Source organism: Mixophyes fleayi, chromosome 3 (genome assembly GCF_038048845.1).
Source record: "Mixophyes fleayi isolate aMixFle1 chromosome 3, aMixFle1.hap1, whole genome shotgun sequence".
NCBI classification, from domain to species: domain Eukaryota; kingdom Metazoa; phylum Chordata; class Amphibia; order Anura; family Limnodynastidae; genus Mixophyes; species Mixophyes fleayi.
The window spans coordinates 153,040,726-153,066,208 of NC_134404.1; the positions used below are offsets into that span (position 1 = coordinate 153,040,726).

The following is a 25,483-nucleotide window of genomic DNA, read 5'->3' on the forward strand; positions in this document are numbered from 1 at the left end:
CTCTCTCTCAAATTACCTTTCCATCTCTCCGCTCCCATGTCCCTTCAAGATTCTAGAGAAACTTGCCTACACTCGCCTCACATGCTGCTTTTCCTCAAACAACCTTTTGGATCCTTTTCAGTCAGGCTTTTGCTCTCAACACTCCACAGAGACTGTGTTGACTAAGGTTGTCAGTGATTTGATCACTGTTAAAAACAAAGGCCATTACTCTCTTCTAATTCTCCTGGACCTCTGCTGCATTTGACACTGTTGACCACTCTCTTCTCATACAAACGCTAAAATCCCTAGGCCTTCAAGACACTGTCCTATCCTGGTTCTCATCCTACCTATCTAATAACTTTTAGTGTTAATTTCTCTGAATCTACCTCTACTCTGCTTCCATTACCAGTAGAAGTCCCACAAGGCTCAGTACTAGGTCCTCTGCTGGTTTCTATTTATACCACTTCTCTTGGAAAACTAATAAGCTCCTTTGGATTTCAGTATCATCTCTATGCAGATAATACCCAAATTTATCTGTCCTCTCCTGATCTCTCGCCATCTATGTTGTCCTGCTTTGCTGACTGTCTTTTTCCATTTCATTTTGGCTGTCCTCTCGCCAACTCAAAATCAATCTTTCAAAAACAGAGTTAATAAAATTCCCACCCACCAAAAGAAGTTACCTACCTGACATTTATATTCCTGTTAACAATATGACCATAAATCCCACCCCACAAACTTGCTGCCTAGGTGTGATCCTTGACTTGCAACTGTTCTTTGTTCCCCACATCAACTCTATATCTAAATCATGTTACATGCATCTAAAAAACATTTCCAGAATATGCACACATCTTAAACAAGACACTGCAAAAATGTTAATTCATGTACTCATCATCTCCCGCATTGACTATTGCAATTTCCTCCTTACTGGTCTTCTCCTATATAGACACAAACCCCTACAATCTATTTTGCATGCAGTGGCCTGACTGATTTTCCGTGAAAATCGTTTTTCTTCTGCTGAGCCACTCTGACAGTCTCTACATTGGTTCCTTGTTTTTTACAGAATCCAATATAAAATTCTTCTATTAACGTACAAGTCAATCAATAAAACTGCATGAACATACACCTCTTCACGTGTCTCAAAATATCTCCCAACTCGACAGCTCCATGCTGCACAAGATCTGCGTCTCTCATCCACTCTCATTACATCCTTCCATTCCCAGTTACAGGACTTTTTTTGAGCTGCACCCAGTCTGTGGAATTCCCTCCCTAGCACAATAAGACTTTCCTCTGGTCTACAAACTTTCAAGCATTCTCTGAAAATCCACCTCTCAGGCAAGCTTATAATATTCCTCAACCACCCTCTTAACCTCACTAGACTACCCTGTTACCACCCTTTCCACAATTCAGACAAGACAACAACCCTCTGACCCCAGACCAACATTGCTTTGTGACTGGATCACATAGCATACAAATCACATTTTATTCATTGCAATCTGGTTGGACCAATATGCAGTATGTAATTTTAACCGCATGTATCTGACTCCCATTGACCTATAGATTTTAAGCTTGCGAGAAGGGCCTGCTTACCTCTTTGTCTGTTTTACCCAGTGGTGTTTATTACTATTTGTCCCCAATTGTAAAGTGCCACGGAAATTGCTGGTGCTAGATAAGTAAATGTTGATGATGATTATGTGAGGAGTATACTTTTCTTAACTGTCTAAGAAATTAAGCTGTAAATATGCATAAAATAGAGAAAAATGTAACCTGCATTATGGATTATAAGGATATTCAAGGTCACTGATAGCTGAAGAGATTTCTATTATACTTATAAGACATATCAATGAACATTTTCCATTAGTCTTTAATTAAAGAGTAAGGAGAAGACTGTGTTCACTTATAGTAAAAAACTTTCCAAACGAAAAGCTTTTCTGATTATGGCCAGAAAGTGAGTTTAAACTGCAAATTTTGAACCTTAAAATTACTTTAAATAAAAACATACAACTATCATGGATGCACTGTGTGAATATATGTTTCCTTGACTTATAGTGAACTATGATCAAAACATTATTGTTTTCGGATAGTTGGCTGTACACATGCTGCATTTTGCAAAACAAATATGCAACTTAAAAAGATAATGACATGCAGATTTCAATTGAAGCAGCAAAATGAATGTCTCATCGTATCAACATATCCCAGGTAGGGTCTTTACATTTGATCTGCCAAGGTGAAAAAGCAACTACTAACAGCATTGTATCATCTCAGTTAGTGTGCTTATCAGTAGGATGCAGCTGTTTTATCAGTCAGAAGAGAAGATGCTTCTTGGGAGACTTAATTGGGTTTGGCTGACCTAGAAAGAACAACTTTTCAAAGCAAATGTGTTGCTGATGGCTTTTTATTGTTGTTTCAAAAACAAATATTCCTAATTTTTACAGGGGCAATTCGGGCGACCTGGACATCCAGGACCTGGGGGGCCTAAAGGAGACAAGGTATAGACTCAACTCTTATTTTAGGATATGCAAAGTAATGTTGAAATACAGCAAGATAGACATATTAATAACATTGATTTCCTGATGCTTCTGTAAGTACTATAGCCTATTTGTTAATATTAATAGGTCATTAAGACTGCCTACAGCCTAGTAAAATTCAGAGATGTATTAGTACATCTTTTATATAATTTTTCACAATCCTTACTAAATCAAGATATCTCTGCATGTTCTTGTTTGTTATGTATTGTTTCATTTGACAGTATGTAAAATATAGCATTCTGCAACGCAATAGGACTCAAAATCAACTTGTGGTTAGGTTGTTTTCTCCCCATTTCTGTATGTGGTGAAACTATTAGTTCACTCTGATAGGTGCACTTTAAGGGCCTGAGTCATTAAGGAGAGCAAAGCAAACAAAAGAAGGAGTAAGTTTGCTCCTGGGCAAACCATGTTACAATGCAAGAGGTGAAAATACTGGCTGCTTTGACACCTAGCACACAAATACTGAATAGCTTTATTTTTACGTTCAAATTTAAAGTTAATCTAGGACATGCCCTATCACAATTATAAATCTGTCCTGACCTTTTAAATTTACCACCCCCCTTCCCCCTCCAATGCCACATGGTTTTGCCAAGAAGCAGGGTTACTCCTTTTTTATGCTTTGCTCTCCTTAATGACTCAGGCCCTAAGTGTTTCTAACAAGCCATATTTCCTGAGGAAAATAAACCATTAAGTAATGTTTGTTTTCCATTTTATCATTGTGCTCCCATGGATTTCTATAAAACATGATCTGCTGTTAATAGTTTACAGAAATAGGTACAAAAATAAATTAAATGTTTGTTGTGTCTCACAGGGCGATGAAGGTCCAACTGGCAGACCTGGGCCTCCAGGACCTCCTGTAAGTACAGTAGGTTACTGTTTTCAGTGCTATAAGAGTATCAAAGACTTTGTTACCTTTACAACACAATAGATACAGAATAGAGAAACCATGTGTTCACGATGCTCTCTTCCACTACTCTACAGCAGGTTGCCATGTTAGGAGCGAGAGACATTTCTAACTAAGCAGGTTTGACCTGCATCAGGCCACCGTCCTAAAGATGTAGGACAGAGTTACATTCATGTATTTTGCCTCCTTGGTGCACATCTGATATTTTGGAATTAGTAGTCCTTTAAACACTGGCACTAAAAACATCAGTGAGGATTGTCAGCCTTTACACAGTATCAATAGATAAATCATATAATGTTAAAAAAAAATTAGCAAGATTTTAATACCAAAAAAGTATCCTATGTTTTAATCCTTAAAGGAGAACTCCCCTAACTCGTATCACAAGGCAAGTCCACTCCACTGTCCTATGGGGGGGGTTGTGGTTTTGTAATCATAATCATGTCCAGAAGTTTGTTCTAGATGCTACTAAAATTATGAGAAATATAAAAAAGTTTACAAGAGATTAACAATTTTAAAGTATGAGCTCAAATATTGTATAATATAGGTTCACATTTTTCTCTTGCCTAGTTTCATGCACATTGGTTCAATATCAGCCTGTAAAGAATAGTACAGCAGAAATAAAATAAACAACATTTGGTCCAGCATTTTCTTGGTCTCCAGCATGGTTTGTTAATGGCTTCAACATATCTAAACAGCAATCAGCCAAGTTTGTGCCAGCCATTGTACTGTAGACAATAGGCACTGACTACCGCTAGTTTAATATCCGCATAGTTCCACTTGAAAACCCAGAAATTTGAGATTGCCATATTATTCAGCTGTGAAAAGGAAAAAATCTGGCATGTAAAGGAAATATAGATAATTAGTTCAAGTACTTTGCTTAATCCAGTGAGAAACTTTATTTTTTCCTTATGATATTTAAATCTATCATTTCTTTATCACCTGTTAAGAAGTACTTATTGTATACTCATAACTCTTAACCACGCTATACAAACTGTTGTTGCCTTATTGATATTATATGGCAGTAAATTATCCTTCATTCTAGTTAGGCAAGGTAAAACCCTTCCTGCAATAAAATTCAAGGTACCCCTTTCCCACAGCTTTGACAAAACAAAATGCTAACATGATTTGAATTTGTCTTAAGGAAGAAAAGAGGAACAATGCTTTCATGCCATACTACAGAAGGAAGATTAGTTTCTACACTGTACTTATCCAGGCCCAAAGTACTTTTGTGACGCTTTTTATATGTACTTAAGCAGTGCTGTTAGGATAATCTGATCTCCATATTTGTTTACTGACCTCATTCAATAAATGTACTGACAGTTGACAACTGTACTCTTGACTGCTGCAACTGTGACTCATAGCTTAAAAAAACTCCCTATATCCTTACCCACAAGGGTGATATAACACCAATAATAAACTTGCAAACTTTTCAGCCATTTGCTGACATAAATCCAGAGCTTTCATACCTTACACTACTTTCAGCTGCAGGCAACACTGATCTTTCCAGAATAAACCACAAACACCTTCAGATCTTGGCCCTTGGCAGGGTTAAAACAAATCTCACAATGAAAATGATACAATAAATATATGAACAGAAGAACCAGGATGTAAAGAAGCGTCAAATGATCTGTCGTCAGGCTTGCCATACCATGAGCTTGACATATATCACCCACATAGGCTTGTAGGTTTTGTCCCTTTGTCACACTTGTTCCAGGCTTTTCACTCACTTACTTTGGGCTATCCTTGACAGGACTGGGATCTCTAAAAATTAAGCAATTACCTTTTGATTTGAATTATTATAGTACTTTTACTCTTTTGTCTGCTCTTTTCACAACTTAACTCTAACTAATACTCATTTAATTAGATACTTTTTTTTCTTTATTTAAACTGCCTCCACATAAGACCACTTTCCTGTTGATACTTTTAAATATGGATTGTTTACATATAATGAATAATTAACTTATTTTTCACTTCTTCCAAAAGTTACAGTAGCTATTTTTTAATAGAAAGATAAGTATTAGTTAACAACCCTCATGAATGATATACAGGAACTACATGTAGGATCATTTATTTAAAATTTTAGTTCTTGGTAATGGGTTCATTTTCCGTAGTACAATTTAAAAACAAGATGAGTATATGTCTATTCCCATCAAAAATGACCGTAAGTGATCAGAGACAGTAAAATTAATGTATTTTTTCCTAATTTAAACCAAAATAATACAAGTGTGACAATCTGGATACCAAAACATGATGGATGTGTTCTAATAACACATTAAAATAATCAACTGCCTGTTTTATGTGTACAAAAGGCATTTGAAATGGGAAGAAATAGGTGGCAATTTTTTCATGCCCTCTCTTTTTATGATGAATGGCTGTGATCATTTTACACGAAGAGCTGTAGATGTTTATCAATGTTAACTATAACAAATTCTTTCAGAAAAAAAAAGGAAAGCTAGAACTGTTATGATAACAATGCCTTTCTTTTGAAATGACAATTCCTGTAACAGCTGGTGTTCCATAACTTGCATATTGTTAATTCTCTGGTTAAATATATATTTTGTTCATGCCTAATTATTCTGCACTTTCTGTTAAGTCCTTCTGCTTTATTTTCCTCTTCTCTCTATTTCTTACTGTAATACACTTCTTACGTTCACGTTCCACATTAAATTTATGCCGGGCATGTAGGAAGCCAAGATGGAAACATATCTCAGTGGATCTGAGGTGTGCATAGGCTTTTATCAGTTTTTGTTCAAAAGAATAAAGCAGTCTCCAAACTTTAATATGAATTTGGAAGTATGGATTATGTTGTTCGCTTGCAATTGTTTTACTTTACCCCAACAAATGAAATCTTGGGTCTACAATATTTTTCATTATGCCCAAGGGTAAACCACCTGACTTCGCTTTTTCTATAGTCAACTGTTAGGGATATATATACACTACTGCATGTTTGAAAAAGTGGACATGTTGCCTATAGCAACCAATTGGATTCTAGTTTTTATTTATTTAGTACATTCTACAAAATGACAGCTAGAATCTGATTGGTTGCTCCACTTTTTAAAAGCCACAGTATAGTAAATATACCCACTAGAGTACACCTGTCATCTCAAAATAACTTTTACTCATTTAATAGTATATAAAAACTACTTAGACACAATGGACTTAGAATTGCTTACTTTGTAAGATGTTTATCTTGTTTCAATTTATTTCTATGATTTAAATATATCTGGTCGACTTATGTCGAAATAATGGAACTACAGCAAGACTTTATTCAAGATGTTACATAATGAAAAAAATATATAGCTTTCATAGGTCCATAATACACTGTACCCCAATTATGGTTTCCAAATGCTAAAGGGAATTGTAAGGACTTACTATTTCTTCTTGAAACATCCTTAAGAGAAAACTGGTATGAAAGTCAAGTTACCCAATCAAATGAAAACCATCAGAAGGTGAACATAATGGGAAGGGCAATCTACAATTAGTGCACAAATAACACCCAGACAGCAAGAAATACCAAATTTAGAACTTGCAATTAAGAAGAATAAAAAATACAAGCCTTATTCACATAATTTGCAACACTTTATGTAACTCATCAACTACTGTCAAAATCACTCTGCCAGTCAGAAAGCTTTCGTCCTCCAATTTAAATTATTGGCACTCTGGAGGAGTCTAGTACTACTGGCATTGTAATCAGCCAACTTTTAAATAAAGTGTTTTATCTGCTCAGTTTCTAAGTAACTTATTGAAATAATGACACATAGAGCTCAAAACTCTTACATAGACAATGCCCTTATTATTCACAATTGGACTTATTTAATTTCTAGACCCATGTTGCCTGCAACAATTGTACTAATTCTCAAAACTTATAGCAATATAATAAAATAATATACAGTTTTTACACTATTCATGCATTATATACAGATCCCTGCCTTTTATAAACTGTAGTGCATAGAATGCAGCAATGACAGAAAGAAAAATATAGCATTCTGTTTATGTCTTATTGTTTTCTTCTATTAAAACTGCTACAAAAGACAATGCAGTCAGAAGACTAATAATATGTAGTTGCTTTGCTGACTATAGATAAAAGCAAAAAAAATGGCTTTGATGTTCAAACCTGTCAACCACCAGACTTAACCATGTTATGTGGCTTGTGGTATACTGACATATTCTTGCAAACAATTTACTTTATAAATCCATCTTGAGACTCACAGGGAATCCATCTTTGGTGTCAAGTGTACAGAATATTCATTTTTATGCTTAAAGCACTGAACAGTTGGATGCATTTTTTATCCAAAGCCAATTTGCTCATGTATCTATAGAAGAGTAAATCAAAATGTGACTGGTTGCTCAGGATTGGCCATGGCAGTTTTCCAGTACCTAAAAGAGAAATTAACCATCCAGAGACTTACGTGACATGCATAACAGAAAGATGTCAAAAGAGAAACGAAATGCTAAATCTGCAAAAAGGTCTGCAAGCAAAGCAATCAATCAAATCATACTAGATGTGTTTGGCTTGAAAATGGAATATTAAGTTTTAAGCAAATGCCACATAAATGTAAATAAAAAATTGGTAGAACTATTGTGTGGACTTGGACAAGACTTTTTTTTATGTCTATCTAACACTATAGTAAATACACTGTTATAATAAAACATTAAAAATGTCGGTAAAAAGAGGCCAATTTTTTTAATCATAAAAATATCTTACAGTAGATTACTTTGTATAATCAGGCACATAAAGCCGGTTCCTAAAGGAACCCTAACAACATATACAGTTCTGCCCCACACACTGCATCACCAAGTCTGCCCTTGTACAGATAAATCTCTTCGCTTATGTCACAGCCATATCTGTCTTTGGGAAATGGTGCTACTCGTATTTTCAAACCAACAAATTAGAGCAGATAAAAGATATGATGCAGTCTAAATGAGATAAATATAAAGAAGAGAAGAGACATACTGCAAAATGTATCTAATTTCTGTACACAGGACAATGTACTACGACAGACTATATTAATTATCTTTAGAATATTTTTACTGCAAAATGCTACAGTCAAACAAAAAGCTCTTTGATCTGCGGAGTAATATTGTATCATATTTATTTAGAAAGTTGCTGGATGATTCTGGATGTAGTATGAGTAGTATTACCTTTGGCTTGGATCATTTGTTATATTATGACTTTCTTGTTTTCCCCATTTTGAAATTTAGGTATCTTCGTGCAAGGAGAGTTCAATGATCGGTTTCGCCACCCTTCAGTTGATCACTACTCATTGTACCCCGCAACAGATGGACAATTAATAGACAATGTTACCCCTGTCCGTCAAAACAAATTGTAGAGTGTGAAAGAATATTTACTGAGTGAACAGTGATGAGGGGGAGGAAAAACTGTGATAGCGCCTCTTACTAAACTGTGATGTGCTGTCCAACTGCTGAAGTGGTGGTATCACAAGGAAGCGCTTTATGATTTTCCGGACAACATGCAGTGCCTGCAAAGCTGAAGCAGTCTTGTGCGGCAGATATCTAGCAATAGGCTAGGAGCCAGTACTAGCTGACCTCGGACATCAGGTAGGCAGGTAGACATCAGCAGCTGGACCAAGTGCACTTTGCAGATTAGTAAGGCTCTCGTCGTTCTATAATAACCAGTGTTGAATGTTGCTTAACACCACCAAGGTAAAAGTTTAAGCCCATTGCTGCTTGCTGCAGGGCTATCACTTGTTCAATAAACTACTTCTACGATAAGCAGCTATCAGTGGCAAAATGTAATCGCTATGAAACCCTTAGTTTAGCAAGAGGACTCCTTAGATGAAAGAACCAAAATAATAAATTAATCCACACTCAGAATCTGTCCACCATCATCCCACTGGTAGCATGCAATGTGTTATTATACAATTTACATTTCAAAATAATTGTAGGTATAATTTAAATTGCAAAAATGTGTTTATGTAACCTGCATGAAATCTCTTAACAATATCTTTACATTTTGGTGTATTTTACATTGTACATGTTATGAGTACCATTTTTAGATAAGGAATACCATAAATACAACGATAATGGTTTCATTCTTTTTTTAAAGGGTGCACCACTTACCGAAGGAAATGGAATGGGCAGCCTATATATGTTCAAGGTATTTCACTTTAGTTGATAAACTGTTGTAGAATGTTGATGGCACATGAGACCGATAGGACTTTTTAGTTTTCTCATTTAGCTTATCATAGGATATTCTATGGTAGTTTTTAATCAGTTGAAAGTGTTTTTCAAGTATTTAGTACTCTAATAAGAGTAAGACTGAGATATATTAGTGGCAGTGTCCTGTCAGTGGGCAGGCTGTGCAGACAAATTCTGCTTCTATGTTAAGTAAGGTTGCAAGATAGATTGATGAGAAGGTCATAGTTACATTGGTCGGATGGTTGACCAAAAACAAAAGTCCACCTTGTTTAATCTTTTCTTTAATGTAAAATACATTTTAGCAGTATTGGTCCAGAGGAAAGTAAAAGAAACACCCAAATTGAGCTGACAATTTATCCTCACATGGGGGGGGGGGCAGAATATTTCTATTGATCTTGGATGTATTTATAGATATCTAATGTAAATAAGCTAAAATTTATTGAATGTTTCCTTTTAAACATCTCACTCACTTAATAAAATTGTCCATCCATCAACCCTCTAAGTTCTCATCTGTCCTTATAGACAGGGGACAAAAACTATACCTCACATTAGGATGTGGTCTGACTAGTGACTTATGACTTTATTTGTATCATGTACATCTATCCACAAACAAAGCATTCTAAAAGTGAAGGGACACACTTTCCCACTGATGTTGGAGGAGGAGAGGGTCAGGAGTACTCCTAAAATGTATTCAGGCTGACAGTAAGGGGCATGTTCAATTGTCCGCGGTTCCCGCTGCGGAAAAACTATTACCAGTATTACGGTAATAGTAAGCTGGTTTTCAGCTTGCAGCTCCCTAAAATCCAGCGAGAAAAGTACCGTAATACCGGTATTTACGCGCAATATTACCATAATGCCGGTATTTACGCACACTATTACCGTAATGACAGTAATAGTGCGCGCACCACGACAATTTTGGCTTTAACGACAACAATTGAATATGCCCCTAAGTGTGACATGTTGTTGGTCTTTCTGGACTGCAAGGCACTGCTGCTAGCGATTGTTCTCTTCCTCTTTAACTGTCACCCACCTTTGTGATCAGATACATTATGTAGCTGACTGTGCTGTCTAAATTATGCCTACTTTAAGGAGAACTGAGTAGTTTTCTCAAGCGACAGGTTTTGTGGGGCACCAACATTTAGGGAGAGCAGTACAAAAATGTCAAGTTTTGTTGCTGTAAAATATAAATCACTGGTTTCTTCCTTGTGGTGAAAATAAAAATGATATGTGTACAATAGTGTACCATACATGTACAAGGCATCCTTTTCATTTGCTGTCTCAGATGGAAAAAAAGCTAGACACATCTCTGAGCAGTACTTTCTAACAGCTAGATAGCAATGTAGTATGCAGGCTTTATCTTTGTCTTGCTGTCAAAGGAAAGCACAGCAGTCTGCACTTACTGTAGAGGTTACAGGAGCAAGAGACAGGTAGCTATCAGCAGTGGCCTGGCTAATCACAGTACACCTTCATTAGTGTAGTCCAGCTCTAATATATATTAAGCTATCTCCTGAGTTCCCATCTCCAAACCAAACACACATGATTAAGGCGAGACAGTCTCACCATCCTGACAGCCAGGACCTTTGTTCCAACTGGCAGCAATGCTGGAAGGTTTGTCCTACTGCACATAAAATAGCCAAGACTACAATAACTCCCTTTTGCACACTGTGTCCTCATTCACACACACACACACACACACACACACACACACACACGGATCAGAAGGTATATCTATAATCTATATGTGTAGTTCTCTTATTGTGGAAAGATTTTCTCATATATCTTTCAAAGCCCCTCACTTAGTATAGAAACATAATTGTATAGTAGAGTCTGTCCTTTGTATACCTATTTCACTCTTTTATTAACGTGTTACAAAGTAGTCATACAAATGATTTTAATATAATAGTCTCCAGGAAAAAAGAAACTGTTGTGTTAAATAGTGCTTATTCATCTTTTTATATAGCTTTCCTCCTTTGAACTCTAGATCATGGCCTGTTGTTAACACAAGTTATATTTAACTGATGTATAGTTGAACCATTTTTATGCAGGTTGAGTAAGTTTCAATGTTGCACATAAGACTGTGTGATAAAATGTGCAGCATTGGGTCATATTATCTCCTCATAGTCTATGTGAGTGTAGCGCACTATGAATCATGCTGTCTGTCTCAAACTCACAAGTGCACTCATTCTGTGCCCATGTTACTGTACGTCCCACTCACATGCCTATTGCTAATATTGTCTTTAAGCTGTATGTAAATTATATCAATTTAGTTTGTTTTGATATGTTTAGTAACTTAATAAAATTAACTACAGCATGTAAATATTATCTTTTCTTTAAGGGGACTGCTCCTGCTGTTACCACTGGTCCACCAGGCCCTCCAGTATGTATTTAATCTTAATATAAATATATATATATATAAAATTTATTTCAACAAATTCAAAAATCAACCATGTACATTTAATCTTCTTGTTGGCTGTTAGTTATTGATTGCTAAGAATAAAGCTTTGTTATTTGCCTGTTATGGTAATCATCAATTACATGACCATGTTGAGATTTTCTTTGCCACAATAATTCAAAATAATATTACTGTTATTGTTCAAAATTCTACATCTTTACCTTAATAAATCCGTACCAACATTTCAACTGTCATACAAGGGATCGCAAGTTTAGGATTGTTCAGCCTCTTTTACATAACTCATGTTTTCTTGTAGCCTAGACATATCTATTTAGCTTTCATTTAAAAAATAGGAAAAATCCAAAGACTAAGACAATAAATATGCAGTAAACAAAAACCAGTCAAAAACAGATTGTATGGAGTCACTTTAGTCCCATCCACCAGTCAACTTATAGCAATTGTGATAAAATTGAGGAATGTAATTGAAATAATTGAACTTTACTGTGAATGTACCCCTAACATATCGACCCAAATGATCAAGGAACTGCATCTCTTGGAAGCTTGCCAGGATCATAGCAGGTCCCCTCTGATTTGCTGAACTGACAGGTCTGGAACGGCAACAGCTTTCAGTTCAAGAGCTTTGAATTGACATCTCACCTCCTCAAGGCATCACCGTTTACAATCCTCCAAACACAGTGACGAGCATCAAATGTACACATCCTTTTACTGAAATTGAATAATCGAGTTGCCAAAAAGGTGCACAAAAAAGCACTGGAAAATGTCAGTCGTGGACAGCAAAAATAAACTTCTAATTGGTATAACACACCACTTCTGATTGAATGTGATTTAAGCCAAAGGCTTGTATTAAAATTCCTCAGACCCCTCCACTGCACCATGCATAGCTGGTAAGAGCCCCCAGCCACATGATCTGGTTAATATATTCCCCCATCTTTCACAGCACAGGTGCTAAAAAGCTTTCTGCAATAGGACATTAGGTCTAGAAAATTTCAGTTATTACGGATAACAGTATTCCCTTCACAGGCATTTTTAATTACATTTTTTATTTTATAATTCACCATTTTTACCCCGAAGATCATTTTTCTAACTGTGTATAAAATTAATGTTGAGATCATAGCACACTTCCCTTGCAGCCATTTAAATGAGCAAATTTCCAAGATTTTTTTCCAATCTGACTGGCAGTTCTACTACAGCACACTTACAGTCCTACATAAAACATGCTGAGCACTTTTGCATTGAAAATCTGGTTAGAGAAACATTACAAATTCAATGACAGATGTTATAGTGGCAATGTATTAGGCTTTTTTGTACATAAAGCTTAGTACTTCTATATTTATATTATGTGTCCAACCAACATAAGAAGAAGTTTGTAAGAACTTAAATACGGACTGTCTATACTTAAAAATAATATTTTTGTAATATTAATAGCTAGAATATATGTAATGCTTTAAAAAACAAAATGAACCAAATATATAATATTGCAATGATTATTGTATTTTACAGTAGTATATTTGCCTTTTGCATATGTGGGCAGGACTGGCACACACACCCTGGGCATCCCTTTTTGATGCCCACACCCCCTTCTTAGGTGGTGACTTGCCCCCCATTCTTACCTTGTATTGAGTGTGGATAGGAAGGCATCTATTGCTCCTGTCAGACTGGGAGTGGGGCAGTCTGACAGAAGCAGAAGATGTCAGTGGCCAGTGCTCAGTGTGGGGGCGCATTGGAGACATTTAAAACTATGAATATGACAAGTTGGGCTTAGTATGCAACCCTGTCCTTCTCTTGTCAGTTTATCTGTGGGTTAACCAATTCATTTTGGGAGTTCCTTTTACCTTCAGTAACCTGCAGTTATTGACCTCTCCTACTGGTGGTACTCGGCCACCAGACACCCACAGACTGTGAGTGTCAACTGCACACTAGCTATAGAAAAGTAGTTGCTGTTATTATGACAAGGCTGCAGCACCTCTTTGCTAGTTCCTCCTGACTGCTTACTTAGGATGAAGAATGCAAGATAGTAGACGAGCGTTGACACAGGGAGCTGGGTCAAAACAGGACAGTCAGAGAACAGATTAGAGTTTTAGCTCTAATCTGTAGGTCACAGCTTTACAGCAGGTAACAGGTATCATGCAGTGTCTTGTAAGTAAAATTGTCTTTATTGCTCATAGCCCAAACAAGGGTTGTTGCACTTCAATATGTGGTACTGGAGAATTATCCAGAAGTACAAGATCGTATAGACAGAATATGTCCACTTTATATAGACCCCAAACCTGTCAAAAATTCACCAATCCTATTGAATATTTGAACAGGGAAGCCAATCTGGGACAGGGGGTAAACTGCGCTGATCCAACCAATCAGGACTAAATTTGGTCAGGCAACTGGCCAATGGATTTCTGCTCATGTGCAGCTCATTTCTTTCCTGGCTCGCCATGAATACAGACCTTTCTGCAAGCCAACAGGAGGACTTAGAACACATGGATATCACATATTAATGTTTAGTATCAGGGAGTAGTTGTAGCCCCATGAAACAATGCATTATCTAAAATTGGAGTTAAATACAATTTCCAGTAACATGGGATTCCCAAATCTGCATGTTTCATCGTTGAAACAGTTTCCTTATTATCTCTACTATACACACACAGGAGAGGAGACCCCAGCCAGGAAAGGAAAACAATTGTTGAGGTGATAACTTCCTGCACATCCTGGCCCAGGAGAGATGCTAAGTTATGTAGGAATTCCTATTTAAGTGTCACACAATATAGTGCCTCAAAAATGGCTATACCTTTATATCCATTTTGCATTTACAATAATATATACCAGGCATGTTGTGTCAATAAAAGAAATACATTTTTTACAATGTGCTATTTCTTCATATTTCCATGTATCACTCATTCAATGTTTTAGGCACCACCTAACCTTTGACATCATTGACAACTGCTTAGGTTCACTTAGTAGTAGCACCAGCACTGATACGAAGGGTTGCAGATAATTTCTCCCTGACACAGGCATAGATAGTAATGACTATTATTGCAGATTGAGCAGATTGGTTGTGGACTCCTGATTGCAGTTGCTCAATTTCACTGTTTGGCATGAACTGGAACTTAAACTAGTTGAGTGATTCAGACTTCTAAGGGTGGGAGAAATAATTTGACACATTCTCCTTGATCCTACCTGGTTTCATTTAAGGTAGACAAAGTAAATGTAGACAAGAAAGCAAAAGGTAGGTAGGGCCCTGCTCATTAGAGAGCTTACATTCTAATTGGATCAAGTGTGGGTCAGAGTGAAGATTGGGATAGTTGTGAGGGTGCACCAGCGTGAGTAATACTGGTGGGAGTAGGGAAAGTTCTAATGAAAAGAGATAGGTTTCAGAGAGCATCTAAACCAGGTCTGTCCAACCTGCGGCCCTCCAGGTGTTGTGAAACTACAAGTCCCAGCATGCCCTTCCAGCTATCAACTGGTTGTCTACCGGCAAAGCATGCTGGGGCTTGTAATTTCACAACACCTGGAGGGCCGCAGGTTGAACAGGCCTGATCTAAACATATGAAAGCTGTGTGTGAGAAAGTCTGATTGGGTGTGGTAGGGAATTCCATAAGTGAGTAGCAACACGGGAGAAGTCTTGCAGGCTGGAGTGAGAGGTGGTTGCCAGAGATAAGGCCAGGAGCAGGTCAGAGCTAGATCTAAGAGGGCTAGAAGTAGAGAATTTTGATTTGCGATTTCACATTTATGAAGAGGTGCCATTGTTAGAGCTTTATAGGTAAAGGATTCTGGGGGACACAGGGAGCCAGAGTAAGGCTTTGCAAAGAGGTGTGGCAGATGTGGAGCAGTGAGAGAGCAATAAAAGTCTTTCTGTATCATTTAAGTGAGGAGATATGTGGATATGGTTGGCAGGATTGGAAGTACAAGGTGAATGGAAAGTTATGGGGTGGAACAAGGAGCTTGTGCATATAGAGGGGATTGCAATGGGCCTAGGGTAAGGTAAGATGTTGTCAGCAGCCATGGGTAGGAGGGGGTTGAGAAAGAGGACATGGGAAGATGATTTTTGGGTGTGAGATTTATTTCTGTTTATGTAGGCCCATGAGTATGGTGGGTGCAGGTAACAAAACAGTTCAAGGGTGCAGATTAGAGGAGGGAAGTAGTGAGGTGGAAATAACAATAGGGGCTGGGGGAAATTGGATTCTACAGAGAAAAGAGCAGTTTGGGTAGTGAGGAATGAAAGCCCACTAAAGTAACATAGAATGGACTATTTTAAAAAACAAACCCCTTTTAATAAATTTCAATAAGTATAGAATTTAGCTTTGTTATGCAAACTAATGAGCCTGTTGGTGTTACTGAAAATTGATATAAAAATAAAATGATTAATAATAGCTTTTGTAGGTTACTTTCCCCCCCACTTCTTATTACACAAATAAATCTTGTGTGAAAAAATACCTTACTAACCTCAGCACGACAGACTATATGAGCCACATATATGTATAAAAGGGTGGAGTACGGTATAATGAAGCTGATGAAATCGACACTACTTACCCCGACATGTGTACAACAGCCATTTACAATGTACTTTAGAAAGTGTTCTACGTTGCATATGGCCACATACGTACATTACCTGCTTAACAGCAGCGATAACAGCGTCGTGAATCTGAGTGATGTCATCAGGTCAAGCCGGGTTATTGCTTCATCGGCATTGGTTGAAGTTGCGTCCAACTCCAGTCGTCCTGGCTCCTCGTCGGCAAGCAGCGCTTCGGTGTACACATGTCGGGGTAAGTGGAGTCGGTGTAGTCAGTATTGATATGCTGACTACCACCTGTATAAAAACAAATGCAGAGAGAAGGTACACAATCAAGTACACATTTTTATTTTACAGCTTATTTAAGGGAACGTAAACTCCACTTGTCATAATTAAAGGATGAAAGTGTGTGAGAGATTAATGAAAATATATTAACTTATTTTGTTTTCATTTTAGGGTCCAAAGGGTGATGAAGGTCCTAAGGTATGTAACACATTATATTGCCCTAAATTGAGTGCTAGTAAGGTAGAAAAGAAGATGTCAGACTTTCAATTTAGTCTCATGTAATAATTATTGCAATTACACTTTGTATTTACAACAATGCAATAACCGAATTTCCGGGTAGTTCTTTAAAACTTGCTTTATACACAGCCTCTTTTCCTTCTGATATATATATATATATATATATATATATATATATATATATATATATATATCAATCTAGTAAGAGCTTAAACGGTTGCATGCATCACCAGTTCCATTGGGCAAGCAACTGATAGAGCACAACATCATGAGAACCTTAGGGGACATACTAGTGCATGAGTTTAGAGTATGGATGAGAAAATATAGTATACTGTATGTGCAGGCTTCATATTATATTGTCTGTATTGCCTCTCTGTATGTTCCCTTAGTATGTGAAGCAGCTTTTCGGACCAAATGGTTTTCAGTGAGTTAGTCCCTTATGTATATTATGGTATTATAAATAATGCAATAAATATGTATAAAAACCTGACAAGGGACTTTTGCTGTGCCACACTCTTCTTTGGTATTTATTCTAGCATTGTTTCTTAATTGACTGTGTTTCAGTAACTCACTAGCTGGGCTTCCTTCCATGTTTGGCAGTGGTTATCATTACTCTGCTGTGCTGGCCAAATGATATTCCCTCCCCACAGGTGACATGTGACATGTGATTCCACTCCTTACTTCTTGCATTGGCACCACTTCAAAAATAGTATTTTCCATATAACCAACACTGTGAGCTTTCTTTGGCATGCTTACAGTATATCAGTAGAAAATCCACAGAGGCCTGGGATTACGGTGGCAGTGGTCCAGGGGTGGTATCCTGCTTATCTGAATTTCACTAATATTGCATCATTTATTTAACATAAGCATTAGAGATAGAAGGAACATGCATACCTATGTATATTAATAATAAATTCATGGTATGAGACCTTTTGTCTGGAAACCCATTAACTAGAAAGTTCTGAAAGCCTAAGCAGAAGAAAATAAATAAATAACTGCTGCTGTTTTTTGATTATCTCGTACACACATAGGGCCTGATGCAGAGCTGAACGGTGATAATGATGTGGGGAATTCTATGAGTAGAGTGGGAAAAGACAGGGATAACCTTTAAATGTAATTTGCTATATTTTAGGCATCATGCACTGTCATCCAGAAAATCATAGGTCCCTATTATTTAACTTTACCCAATGGTACTCAGACCAGAACTGAAGAAAAGGGAAAACTTCCTGTTTTGTCACAGACACATGGGGCCTGAGTCATTAAGGAGAGCAAAGCATAAAGAAGGAGTAACTTTGCACCTGGGCAAAACCATGTTGCAGTGGAGGGGGAGGTAAATTTTATAATGTGGGGACAGATTTATAGTTAGGGTAAGGGCATGTCCTAGATCATCTTTAAATGTTAGTGTAAAACTAAAGCTATCAAGTATTTGTGTGCTACATGAAGAAGCAGCCAGTACTTAACTTATGTGCAAAATAATAAACTAATGTGCACCCCTTGTATTGTAACATGGTTTGTCCAGGAGAACATTTACTTCTTTTTGATGCTTTGCTTAATGACTCAGGCCCATGATGAGCAATACAGATTGAGCACATTTGTTTTTTTTTGTTTTTTTTTGTTTTTTTTTAAAGTATATTTTATTGACAGTTTTACAGTTTTAACAGCATACAGGTTAGACTGTAAATCAAACAATTTGTTAATAAAAGTAAACTAATAAAAACATTGTTATAATGGTAAATATCAAATGAAGATGGAAAGAAAGAGACAGAAAGTGAAGAAAAAGAAAGGGGGAAAGGGGGAGGGAGAGAGGGGGAAGGAGACTCCTGATGTCCACTAAGTGTTCAGTAAACCATTTGCAATAGATTGAGCACATTTGTAAACATATATCCGGGTATCAAATGCATGCAAAATGCATATTAAGCAAACATGTAAACAGTGGTTAATATATGTTTATATTTTTACTTGCATTTTAGCATGCAATATAAAACACATTTTAAACACCAGTGTGTACATAGGCTTAGACTGAGTGTACACAAGATGCTTGATCAATAACACAGTTTTGACCATTTTCATCTATCTGGGGAAGACTTGTCTCCAGCTGGCCATGATAAATATCAGTTCTGTATGTACAAGCAATTTTTACTTTTGAAAAAAAAGACCTGGCTTTCAAGACCACAATTGTTTGCACGCATTAGATATGTTGCACATTAACCACATCTGATCAAGTGTAAATCATATCCAGCTTGCTTTAGAATAGCAACCTGGAGGCACATGGTGTTCTTGCAAATTAAAATGAAAAATCTGAGCAATTGAGCACACAGGCAAGTAAAGCATAAAAATAATTAAAAGACCACTTTTAGCTTGATGATCTGTTATTCTGGTCTTGCAGCCAATGGTAAGTTTATTTTTAGTGCAAGTATGAGTGTCTTTTTCAGCTGATTCGTTTGCTGTACATTTTATACATACATAAAAAGAAGATACATGAAGGGTTTTGTGTAGTAACATTAAAGCAAAAGGTTTGTAAAATGGTGCTATGCATCACACCAAGATCTTCCAGTGTGTCAGTGTATTTCTTCTTCAATACATTGTACTTACAGCACCTGCAAGATTGGGTCATAATTGCTGAATGTCACTAGTTTACAAGGACAGTCCTAGTTCTGATAAGTGTGAAAGTGTTCACCTTCATAATGTTTACAGCCGCTTGCTGTGTATGTAATTCAGATTTTATTTCTATTTGTTATGTTGTATAATTGAAGAGAAATACAGGTTTAGAATCCTTTATCCAGAAAACTGGAATAACATTTTGGGTTCTCTGACATGCCGCTGGTTGCAAGCGTTTCTCTATGCGCGCACCTGGATACCTTTTAGCATTATGGGTGCCCCTGAATAGACTTGCCTAGTGTTGTACATATTGGCGTGCATGTTTGTATCGTCATTTGGGCCTCTTTTTAATCCTGCCTAACTTCTTCACTGATACCTGAGCAACAAATTATATTGATTTCCTGTGTACCAACGCGGCTTGTTTGCTTGTGACCTGGCTGAGCTCCCTGTTTATGACCTTGGCTTAACTACCTGTTTATGAATCTGTACTTCACCTTGACCTTGCCTTACTGCCAGTTGGAAACTCGCCTGTTCTTGACCACTGTCCTGATAGTCAGTAGTTGCCTAGCGAGACAAGCCTGGGGACCCGCGACTTGTGGGTTCTCCACAGCAAAATGCATCAACTCTTTTGTAGGGTGCCTGGGGAAAACTCAGGTTCACATTACGGTGCACTATCCAGATTAGCCAGCAAAAATGGCTTATAGCATAGTGGATCCACAAGTGGAACTGTATTTTAGAGGACATGGATTATATTGATGTTCCATTATTAGTCTTTACCTTACAGGACCTCTCTAAGCTTTTAAAAGCAAGAAAGCAAGCAAGATCAGTTTATTCACTTTCTGCAGGGTCTTTCTAGTCACATGGATGTGCTTCAAGTCTCTTACTTCTGATGTACCAGATTCAAGTGCTGCTACAGAATTGAAGTACAACCTTTCACCTAACCTGTGTATTTCTCCACCGCTTTTTTATAATGTAAATTCACAGGCCTGATTTCTCCACCAAGGCTAAATGCATTTTGAATTGCAGCCTATCAATTTAGTCTCTGAATGGGCTATAGTGACTTTCACTGTTGCTTTTTTGTTGAATTAGACCCTTGTCTGGACATCTCCTTTATGGGAAAATAATTATCCCGTTCTTTACAATTGTTCTGCTTTCATGTAGCTATTCACAAAATGTTTGAGAAACCTGTTTTGGTGTCTTCAGCATCTGCCAGTCTTATATGTCTTCAACAAGGTATGTTGACTGTGCTCCAGTATGCTGTGTATTCAAAACTTTAGCCTCAGAATTGGGATCTAATAAAGAGTCATTAACTCCCGCTTTATAACAAGATCTCTGAATACTTTAAGGACTATTTTGCATCAAGAATTTTACAACAAATGTCATTATTTTATAATTTAATGTAATTCGGTAGACTTGTGTTTTAGATAAATCACCTTGGAAAGAGAAACAAATCAAAAAGTCAATACAAGTTCATCTGGAACTCAGTTTTCATCAACCTGTCAGGAATCGCACAAAAGACCTCTGGATTCAAACAGTCAGATGAATTTGACACTACCTATAGTGGAGGTGCAGAGTCTAACAAAAGGTAGGGACCCCTACAAGGAGGTATGGGCATAGCTGCTACCACGTTGTAGATCACGGCTATTTGTGCACGTATCGGATGTGACTGGCAGGTGGACAGAATCACCAGGAAACCCTGGCATGGGTGTGGTTGGAATAAGCAGGAACAAACTGGAACGAGTAGAAAATAAACAAGAACTCACTGGCTTGAGTGAAATAATTAGGAACACACTAGAATTAACGTAAAATAACCAGGAACTCACAGGCATTGATGAAATAACCAGGACCACAATGGGATGGATGGAATGCAGAAAAACACTGGGGCACAATTCGCAGGAATGCACTGAAGGACCCAGAGCTAACTAAACGGGACAATTGGTTAAAGCTACTGACACCATCTTGAAAGCCAGAGATGCCTTGTATAGTGTAGAGACAGTAAGGATCGTGAGGTAGGTAGGATAGAAGCACATTTAATAAATAAAATGGGCATGCACAGTACTGCTCAAGCCCAAAAAAAACAAGATGGTGCCCACCATCTTGTTGCATCATCGCTAGACAGTATGAGTGTCTTGTGATGCCCTTTAGCCTCTGTAATACAATCTTACAAAATGTTGTTAAGTTCAGTTTTCATGATCTCCTGTATTACTTTGACATAGTCTAGTTAGATGATGTTCTAATCTTTTACCTAGAGTGGTCAGTGGCTACATCTACAATGGCTATGAGATGAAAAGAAAAACATTACATTGCTAAATTAATACATATAAATAACATACCAATACTAAGAAAAAAAGTTTAGATAAATAATCCATAAAACAGTTAATTTAAAAGAAATCTAGGATTTACTATATATATATATATATATATATATATATATATATATATATATATAAAATATCTACTATATAAAAGCCTAGTGGCGTGTGTCTGTGTGTGAAAAAAAACAAAACAAGCTGCAGCACCACCTGCTGGGTGAAGTTATACACTGACCTACTAAATTCTTAGTGTGTGTGGAAGAAAAACTCAGAAAGGGCTGAAATTTGCTGCAGCGCCACCTGCTGGGTGGAATTATACACTGACCTACTAAATTCTTAGTGTGTGTGGGGAAAAAACTCAGAAAGGGCTGAAATTTGGTATACTAAGATGTTTTTTTCATTTGTTAATTTAATTTGTTAATTGTTAAAAGTGTTTATAAAGATTTAAAAAAAATATATATTTCTTGAAGGAGAAGTGACAGTTGGGAGTGGTTGGTGGTTGCCGGGGGTGACAGTGGGGAGTGGTTGGTGGTTGCCGGGGGTGACAGAGTGAGAGGAGTGTGATACTCAGGACCGCTGAGAGAGATCCCTGTGTCTGGATAGACATCTGGATAGATGTGGCGATGAAGATGAAGGATGAGGTGATGGAGAAAAATGATGAGGTGGTGACATGTGGACAAAACCACGTTAAAAAAGGGCGCTTACGTTGGGAAGTAACGCTCTTTCCCTGAGAAGGCCTGGCCTAGCCCCAAATGCATGACAAGAACCTTTTTAACACCTTAAGTAGCTTTATTTGACTAGAATGCATGAGTATCATGCACGGGTTAACTTGTACATATATATACATATATATGCTTGTTTTTATATATTACATAAAACCGTTTGTCTGTAATAATTCCAACAAATAACACACTTCAACAATACACCATACACTTATAAATATTAAACAGCTGACCAGGCTAATATAAACTATGTATACAAGATATCTCCGAATTTCCCGCAGTGACTCTGGCTTAGCAATGTGAGTGCAGTTTCCAGTGGAAATGGATTGATGCCTCCTCCTCCGTATCGGCTTATTTCTTAATCAGTAAATGTACATGCAACAGTTAATAAAAAGATGGGAATCCTTGAATGATACACCAGCTGAATTAACAAAGTGTATGGGTCTATGACTGACAATGTGTGAAAATCTAGAATTGTTATAAAATAACCACTTAGAGCATTCCACAGAAGTGTGAATGTAACAACGACTTGTCTGGGTATATATATCCAACCAATAGGGAATTCTTAATCGTAATTGTTTTAATTAACTCTTTCTATATCATTAAAATGTGAACCATATAATACAAATTACATAGGAAACATAAAAGAAAGCCCATATATAAATAACAAATAAATACTAAACTATATATGTATAGTCTATATCTGTGCTGTAGATCTGTCTGCAAAAGAATCCATTGCACTACATAAGCCTGAAGCAAATCAATATGTTATATAATATCAATAATTCAGTCTAATTATATTCAAATTCTAGGAATTATATATTCAAAGAAATCCATATCTGTACATGTATATATCTTTTTCACTAACCAAAAAAGGGAACTCATATCTCATTGAAAGTGTGTATTTACATATATGTGTGTGTGTGTGTGTGTGTGTGTGTGTGTGTGTGTGTGTGTGTGTGTGTGTGTGTGTGTGTGTACATATTAAAACTATTAAGGTTAAGAACTACCTATTAGTTGAAACTCCTTTATATACTCAGACATCACACTGTTCACTATATGCACCTCAACTGGAGGTTATGAAAAGCATTAAGTAGGTGTTATATATATTACTTATGGCTTAATCACATTGTAAATCACAGAACCATATATTTTGTTGATCTAGCTGAGTTTATATTCATTAGCTGAAGCATCTGCATCTACTAATTCAGAAATAAGCTTCTGATCCAAAGGAGGAGTCATCCATCTATTCCTGCTGGAAGCTACATTCACATTGGTAACTTAGAGTCTCTAGTGAGCTACAGATAATCACTTTTTAATTTGAGGTGTCAGCTGTGGTAAGCTGGTATCCATAATTTTCCCATCAAGAAGCTTACATTCTATTGTGTTCTGTTAATAATAACTATGAACCGGTCAGCATTCGCTCTATCATCTTTGTTGCATTATCAGATTAAGTCCATAACTAATTAATTCTGTTGATCACATGTGAATTTTAGCCAGCAAGTACATTTTCATTCATTCGGAACTGCCTACACATGAATCATATTACTGTTGTAGTTTATCTATCTAGATAGATAGATTATATAAAAGTCTAGCAAGAGAAAGCACTCAATACATAAATAGCTCAAAATGCATATAAACTAAAATTGCACTGTGTATGGATCCATACGAGTAATTCAGTTTCTATAGTTTCTTTAGTGAGAATGGACCAGCAACCGACCAGCAATACATTTATTACAAAAAAACAACCGATACATACAGAGCGTTTTTAGGGACTCTGGACGAAAGTCCCTGTAACGCTCTGTATGTATGCATTTTTAATAAAATAAATTTATTGCTGGTAGTGTTTCATAGGTCTAAAAGCCGCCCAGAGATATCTCGGCTTTGCCAATGATTATTGCCAATTCATCAAGAATTTGTCTACTGTGTTAACTCCCATAAGTGAACTTGCCAGAAAAGAAGTTAACGCTCACAAGCGGCCTTCAAAAGCTATTGCTGCTGTTTTCTGAAAAAAAGCTTTTACTCCTGTAAGTGTCCTACAACACTCTGATCATTTATACCATTCTTTTTTAATGTGAATGCCGCGTCTTATGGAGTCAGAGTTGTACTCTCAGTGTGGTAAAGCTTGTAAGACTGATTCATGTGAATTATTTTCTAAACCAAGCCTTCCTACAGGAAAGAATTATTCAGTAAGAAATTGGGAACTCCTGGCCATTAAAATGGCATTGAAAGAGTGGAGGCATCTTCTTGAAGAGGCTCTTTGTCCTATCACCATACATAATGGTCATTTGAATTTGAATATGATATTCCTCCAATTTGCACAACGTTTGAATCCAGACAGGGCTACTAGCTATCTTCTTTTCCCCATTTACATATCTTGTGTTTTTCCACCTTGCCTGCAAAAATGTAAAAGCAGATGTTCTTTTTTGGTCATTTGATTGATGTAAGTGAGTTTTCTGTACAGCGCTGCGGAGTTAATGGCGCTATATAAATGTTGATGATGATGACTCTGAATCCCAGTAAGATTTTACTCATATAATTAATTGATCCTTCTCCTATTACTGCCTCCCTGTCTTCATGTATCTCATTACCTCATGTTCCTTCTTTAAACATACATTCAAGTAAATACTACACAGCAGACATAGTGAAAGTATGAGCAAAAGCGATTTCATGGTCCTACAATTCTGAGTTTGCTTGACATGTCGGTGCAAAATGGCCTTGGAGACTATAAATCAAATTTATTGATGGTCAAGTCTTTAAAAGGATGTATATATAATACATATATATCTGTCCTGTGTATACAAAAAATAATATTTCCATTCAGTCTGCTGCAACACATATAATACCC

The 25,483-nt window shown here is 36.9% G+C and overlaps 1 protein-coding gene across 2 annotated transcripts in view; it reads left to right on the forward strand.

Moving 5' to 3' along the window:
• COL19A1 (collagen type XIX alpha 1 chain) overlaps positions 1-25,483 on the forward strand; it is a 603,039-nt gene that overhangs the window by 467,902 nt on the left and 109,654 nt on the right. For both annotated transcript variants that reach the window (XM_075202581.1, XM_075202582.1), the window contains exons 36-40: positions 2,412-2,465; positions 3,316-3,360; positions 9,476-9,526; positions 11,903-11,944; positions 16,938-16,964. In XM_075202581.1, the coding sequence (XP_075058682.1) occupies positions 2,412-2,465; positions 3,316-3,360; positions 9,476-9,526; positions 11,903-11,944; positions 16,938-16,964 (219 nt within the window). The remainder of the gene's footprint in view (positions 1-2,411; positions 2,466-3,315; positions 3,361-9,475; positions 9,527-11,902; positions 11,945-16,937; positions 16,965-25,483) is intronic.